The sequence below is a fragment of the Rhinolophus sinicus genome, chromosome 2, assembly GCF_057876585.1.
Source record: "Rhinolophus sinicus isolate RSI-liver-muscle chromosome 2, RSI-T2T, whole genome shotgun sequence".
Classification (NCBI taxonomy): Eukaryota; Metazoa; Chordata; class Mammalia; order Chiroptera; family Rhinolophidae; genus Rhinolophus; species Rhinolophus sinicus.
The window spans coordinates 105,962,801-105,969,149 of NC_142502.1; the positions used below are offsets into that span (position 1 = coordinate 105,962,801).

Here is a 6,349-nt window from a genome sequence, read left to right on the forward strand (position 1 = left end):
GATTAAACATCTGTAACAATTAACACATTTTTTTCTCACACAATGAAATAAAGTAATATTTTCTAAAGCGATTTAAAGGTTTAAAGGATTTTTATTCTACTGAATATCCGCTGTTTCCATTTTCAAGTTTCCTGCTAAAGTTTCTATTTTTAACCCCAAACTTGTCTGCAGAAACTTACAGGGAGAGTGATTCTCTACACCACAGATCAAGACTGAGAGGATTCGTTCGAGCTCAGCTGTGTGGTGTTCTGGTGACCTTTTCTCCTCCTTCAGAGGGTGCCTTCTTGTAGGATGGATAACAGTTGATCTAAGCCCCTCCTATTCCCCAGAAAAGAAACTTTCTTTGACTCTCCTGTGGAGGGAGCCTCCCTGGTGTACATGGGCCTAGTGAATCCTCCCATCTTCTCACCCAGGCTCCTTACTTTGCCCAGCAACAGCTATATTACCTCAGAGGATTTCTCTGATTGGCTGAATACAGCAGGGGTCTCCCCCCATCCTAGTATCTGTTTTCTTCCTCTTTACCTCTTCCTGTTCCTTTACCCCCAACACCGACCTACCAAGACTACCAGAGGGCAATGGTCCTCAGTGAGGGGCTGGTCCTGGGACTCCACACCTTGATGACCCTCCTGAGCCCCCAGGAAGCTGGGGCCATCAAGGGTGAGTGCTGTGGTGACTGGGTGAGGAGGGATTTGGGGTGTCAGCTTACGTGAGAGATGGTACAGAGCATGAACTGCTCCTCTCCCTCTGGTTTATATAAGGGCAACTTCCTTTACCAAGAGATCCCCAACCCTCTCACCTCGCATGTCTGTTCTGGACCTAGAATACAGGTACACCCTAGCCCAGCCATGCCAGTGTCTTGCTCAGGCTTTTTCAGGTTCAGGTACCTCCCCAATTCCCTCCCCCTTTCTGAGACTCAACCCTCCATCCTACTGCCTCCCAGCATCCTGATTTCTCTGCCATTTCCTGGCTTGGAGTGCACCCACTCAAGTCCAGTTCTCTTGCGGTATTTATCACCGTGTCACTAGTTACCAACTCACCTGTTGTTATCCTGCCCCAGACGTGAGCTCCTTGTGTGGGGTTCGTCTGTATTTCCTGGGGGCCTGGCGTCGGGCTGGGCTCACAGTAGTCCTCCAACCACGATTGAACAAACAATTTCCTAGAATACAAAAGGAATGTTACCAATGAAAACCTAACCCCTAATTTCCAGAAAACTGAGCTGCAGTTATGGGAAGAGGCATATTGAATCATAATGCTCTGAGATAGAAGAGCTGGGACATGAACCCTCAATTATGTCCTTTCCAGTGCTCTTGGCAATACCTGGGGCCACCCCTCGGGCTGCCTTCTTCTATCCCTTTGGTCTCCCTTTGGTCTCTGTGTCATAAGTCTTTTTTTTTTTTTTTAATTTTAAGTTTTTATTGGGGAATATTGGGGAACAGTGTGTTTCTCCAGGGCCCATCAGCTCCAAGTCATTGTCCTTCAATCTAGTTGTGGAGGGCGCAGCTCAGCTCCAAGTCCAGTCACCGTTTTCAATCTTAGTTGCTGGGGGCACAGCCCACTATCCCATGCGGGAATTGAACCGGCAGCCTTGTTGTTGAGAGCTCGCGCTCCAACCAACTGAGCCATCTGGCTGCCCCTCTGTGTCACACATCTTACTCCTATCAGCCATCACCTGTTTTCCCTCACATCCGTCCACTCTGCATCTCTGTGCCCCAAGCTCCATCTTATACTCCTATCCTTATTTTTCTCCTCACCCTGCACCCCCCGCCCCCCCGCCCATCTCACACACAGGGCCTGAAAGCACACTTAGAGCAGATGACCATAGCCAAGATCTAGCCTTGGGAATCCCGGACATGATTTTAGGCAGCCTCTCCTCGTCCCAGACCGATGTGCCAGGCCGCACCTGTATATTTGTTGGCTGGCGTGTTCGCCATATGCCTGTTTCCCTCTGCCCTCTCCCTTCTGCCCCCAGCAGCCCTTCCACTCTCCAAGGACCAGCTCAGGTCAGAACTGGACTCTGCCGCCCTCAGAACCCAAGATGTGGCACAGATTCAGACTCAACAGCACGTGTCGTGGGCAAGACTGACATATTTTCTTCTCTCTCCCTGGTCCTGAACTCACCCGACACAGCTGACCACATGGGCTCCTACGGACCAGCTTTCTACCAGTCCTATGATGCTTCGGGTCAGTTCACCTACGAGTTTGACGGGGAACAGCTGTTCTCTGTGGAGCTGAAGAAGAGGGAGGCTGCGTGGCGTCTGCCTGAGTTTGGCGACTTCACCCACTTTGACCCGCAGGGTGGGCTGGCCAGCATTGCGGTGATTAAAGCTCATCTGGACGTCCTGGTGGAACGCTCCAACCGCACCAGAGCTGTCAACAGTAGGTTCCTGGCCCTTCCTCTGACCCCCCAGCCCTCAGTCAGGCAGGGGAGGCCCAGAGAAGCCTCTGCCCCACCTCCCAGGCCTCTGTCGGCTCTGGTACGCCGCTCTCAGAACCTGCGACTGGGGTCCTCAGCCCTTTCTTTGCCAGGAGGCTCTAGATCTTTCCAGACCCGTTCAACCCCCGTTCCTTCCTAAGGAAGGAACCCCCCACCTGGATTCCCCTTCAGGGTCCTGTCAGTTATAGGAGCCCCGGGTGCCCCCACTGCCCTCCTCAGTCTCTTCTCCCTCTGTCCCCCACTCCTGCCCGAGGTCACCTGCCCGCAGATGGCTAAGCAGGGGGAAAGCTCCCTCAGTCTCAGTCCTCTAAGGCTCAGCTGTAGGGATGATCCTTTGGGACTCAGGGCCTCATGTCTCCTAGTGCCTCCAAGGGTGACCGTACTCCCCAAGTCTCGCGTGGAGCTGGGCCAGCCCAACGTCCTCATCTGCATGGTGGACAACATCTTCCCCCCAGTGATCAACATCACGTGGCTGCGCAATGGGCAAACAGTCACAGATGGGGTGGCGCAGACCAGCTTCTACTCCCAGCCCGACCATCTGTTCCGCAAGTTCCACTACCTGACCTTCGTGCCCTCCGCAGAGGACGTCTACGACTGCCGGGTGGAACACTGGGGCCTGGACGAGCCGCTCCTCAGGCACTGGGGTACGGGGCCCCCTCCCAGCCACTCCTCAGGCCATGTTCCCTTTACTCTAGAATCCCCTTTCTGCACCCCCTGACCTTCCTTTCTCTCCCAGAGCCCCAGGTACCTACCCTGCTGCCTGACACCACAGAGACCCTGGTGTGTGCCGCGGGCCTGGCTATCGGCGTGGTGGGCTCCCTCGTGGGCGTCGTCCTCATCATCACAGGCACATGCCGGTCCAGCACCCCCAGGTGCAGAGGCCCCGGGGGCTGGGGAGGAAAGTGATGACTCTGCACAGGATGAGGGTGGAAAATCTGAAATTCTGTGGGGAGGAATGGGGCAGAGAAGGCAACATAGACAAGTGGTGGGCAGGGAATAGAAGGGCAGAGGTGAGGTGAGGGGGTGAGGTTTGGAGGAGGTGGCAGTCAGAGATAGGATCCCAACAACCTTGGTCATATGGTTTTTGCTCTTTTAGGTACTGACCCTTCTGAGAGACATGGATTGTGGGAGACATCCTATGGATTCCTTGAAAGTTTCCGGCAGCTCTTGCATGCTCAGTGCCATGGTCTACTAGTTACGTCCCCACTGTGCTGACTCTGAATGGGATCAACCTCTGTCTTATAGCTCTCCTCCTTTTTGGCCCCGGTACTCATGGCAGGACTTGTAGGGCACTTGTACTAGCAATCCTTCTCACCCCCAACACACACACACACACACACACACACACACACACACACACACTTTCTTGCTCTACCCAAAGCTCTGGCTAGCAGCAGTAAATTCATTAGTAGTGTTTGCACTTGTACCAGTTCTTGGCCAATTTGCTCAGGGTATAAGAAATGCTGGGACTTGGAAGAGGGGATTCTGGGTGATGACCACTGAGCATGACCACCCGGTGCTGGGGATTGGCAGTTATCCTTAGGCTGACCCAGCTATGTCGTCCTCCATTTGACTCATCAACTCCACTGTGTGTTACTTATGAATCGGCTACTTCACAAGGATTTCAAGAAATCTGCCTTCTGAATTCAGATTTTTCCTGAAAGGGATGCAGAGTATCTTGTTCATTATAAGTCCCTGCAAACAAAAACCATTCTGAAGGCACTGGGAGTGGAAAGGTTCATGAAGATTCTACTTTTGTCCAGATTCACTCTGTAATGAAGAGGCCATTGGTGTCTAGCCATAATCTATGATGTCATCTTCTTTTTTCTACATTCCCCATGCATGGCAAGAGTGGTCTGAGGCTTCATAAGATGGCTACTTCCTCAGCCTGGGGTCAATTATATCAGTAAGTAGGGTAGCAGAGTAGATTAGCAAGATATCTGGTAAGAGAGGAGATCTAAGAGAGATCCACTTGAATGCTCTCTAAATACGTGGCATGGAAGATTTTGGTTTACTGTGAACAAAATTAAAAATACACACAGAGAAATAGAAACCACACAAACTAGTTTATGTCAAGTACCAAATCCGTGGTATAGATTAGTGGTTTTCAAACCAGAATGAACATAAACGAATCACTTGCCGTTTAAAAAGTACAGGCTTCACCTGGATCTATCAAATTAGAATCTCAGGATTGGGAGGAGTGGGGCCAGTGAGTCTGTGATTTTTGATAAGTTCCAGATCATGCTGATGTAGCTCTTCTGGGCCCAGACTGTGGTCTGGTAACTGGGACCCACTGACAGTCATTGGAAGAGGGGATCCCTGGGGTCTTCGGTGGTCCAGGAGGCCTTCTGGAGAAGCTGGGTCTTTTAGGGCATAGAAGTCCAGCAAGATACAAATAAGTAGGAGCAAGATGGGGATTTGAATTGTGAGTATTTGGTCCTGGAAAAGAAAGATACCAAGAGATTACGGGGTCTCTGTGGACTTCCCAAGAGAGAATACGTTGGGAGAAATCAAGACTGATGAAAACAGGGAGGATCCTCCTACTCGGGGTTTTGTTTTCAGTAACAGAAACCCTCTTAGGATGATCACAGCCAAAAGGAGAGAGGGTATTTACAACAAGGACAGAGGAGTGGTGCCCAGAAACCCAGGGCAGATTTTAGCCAGGCCTCACAGGGAACAGAACTCAGAACAGAAAATCCAGCAGCACCTAGAGCAGTCCCTCTTGCTCTCTCTCGGGGCCATATGGTCTGTGTTGTCCAGATCTCTCTGTGTGCTACATATGTTAGCCACATTGCTCTCTGTGTGTGGACTGTCCTTTTCAGCTAACATGCCCACCCTGCAGCTCCTGAGTTTGTGTATTACCTCAGCTCTAGACACCCACTGAGACTACGTCTCCCACTCACAACTTAAAATCTTGGAAAAATAAATGACTGGTCAAACTTGGACAGGTGTCCATCCCGGTCCAATGTACCGTGACCAGGGGGACGAGTTCCCACAGTACAAACATGGCTGCTGAGCACCCACCTCTGAAGCGAGGGGTCGGGTTGTTCACAGAGAGAGAGAACAGGTTGATTCTCAGAAGACACCACAAGATATGTCTGTCTGTAACGTGCCCTGATCTCTGCTGACTTTCTGCTTAAAAGTTAACTTAATGTATCCCTGGAGAGGCATTTCTCTGATCTCTGGCCTATGTTTAATAAAGTCATTAAATTGTCTTCTTTTGACCAGAAATGTGCTTTTTTCACGATGTATATATTACCCAGAAGTCAGTGGAACTTCTAGGAACAATTCCCAATATTTTAGATTTATGTTTCTGCCCTCATACTCACATTTTTTTTCCACTTCCAGTCTCAGTAAATAGTCTCTCGTTAAAAAGTTGTCCTCTTGCATTCTTGATCTGGCTCCCATTAATCTCTTTTAGAATAGACACTTCGTAGTTACTTCCTCTTCTGTATTTCAAACTCTTCCTCTTTGCAGGGTTTCCCCCACGACCACCACAAATAATGAACATGTCATCTCTCCCGTATAATGAGACATCAAATCTGTTCTATAGCCCAACTTCCCCACCCCATGAGCTCCTCCCAGAACACTCTGAGTGCTCTGCCTAGGCTGCCTCCAGACCTCCTCTTCCTAGCCACACTCTCTTTTAATTTTTAGCAAAGTTATGCTATACATGTAGTTTAAAGAGTCAAATATGCTTGTATTTCAATAAGATTTGCTAAATGAACAATTCCAGTCTCCAGCCCCCTCTACTACCACGTCTTCACCCCCTGACGTGATAACTTTCAACTATTTTAAACCAATTCTATTAGTATTGACCCCCACACATCGCTACATGTTTGTGTTGCTACAGCATGAGTTTGATTTTGCAGCTTTAGGCTTTATCGCTTTACTTCCCACTAGGGAAGAGGAGGA

At 49.9% G+C, this 6,349-nt stretch overlaps 1 protein-coding gene across 3 annotated transcripts; it reads left to right on the forward strand.

The window, feature by feature from the left end:
* Positions 1-499: 499 nt before the first annotated feature.
* On the forward strand, positions 500-5,649 carry LOC109450931 (HLA class II histocompatibility antigen, DO alpha chain). Of its 3 annotated transcripts, XM_088795846.1 has the most exons (6): positions 518-657; positions 2,128-2,181; positions 2,295-2,376; positions 2,797-3,078; positions 3,171-3,306; positions 3,531-5,649. In XM_088795846.1, exons 2-6 carry the CDS (start codon positions 2,170-2,172, stop codon positions 3,535-3,537), a joined length of 519 nt encoding a protein of 172 aa, XP_088651972.1. In that variant the 5' UTR covers positions 518-657; positions 2,128-2,169; the 3' UTR covers positions 3,538-5,649. The 3 variants fall into 3 exon arrangements, with proteins under 3 accessions (XP_019594259.3, XP_074188862.2, XP_088651972.1); XM_019738700.3 differs by having other exon boundaries at positions 500-657; positions 2,128-2,376; XM_074332761.2 differs by having other exon boundaries at positions 500-657; positions 2,128-2,376; positions 2,890-3,078.
* Positions 5,650-6,349: the final 700 nt, after the last annotated feature.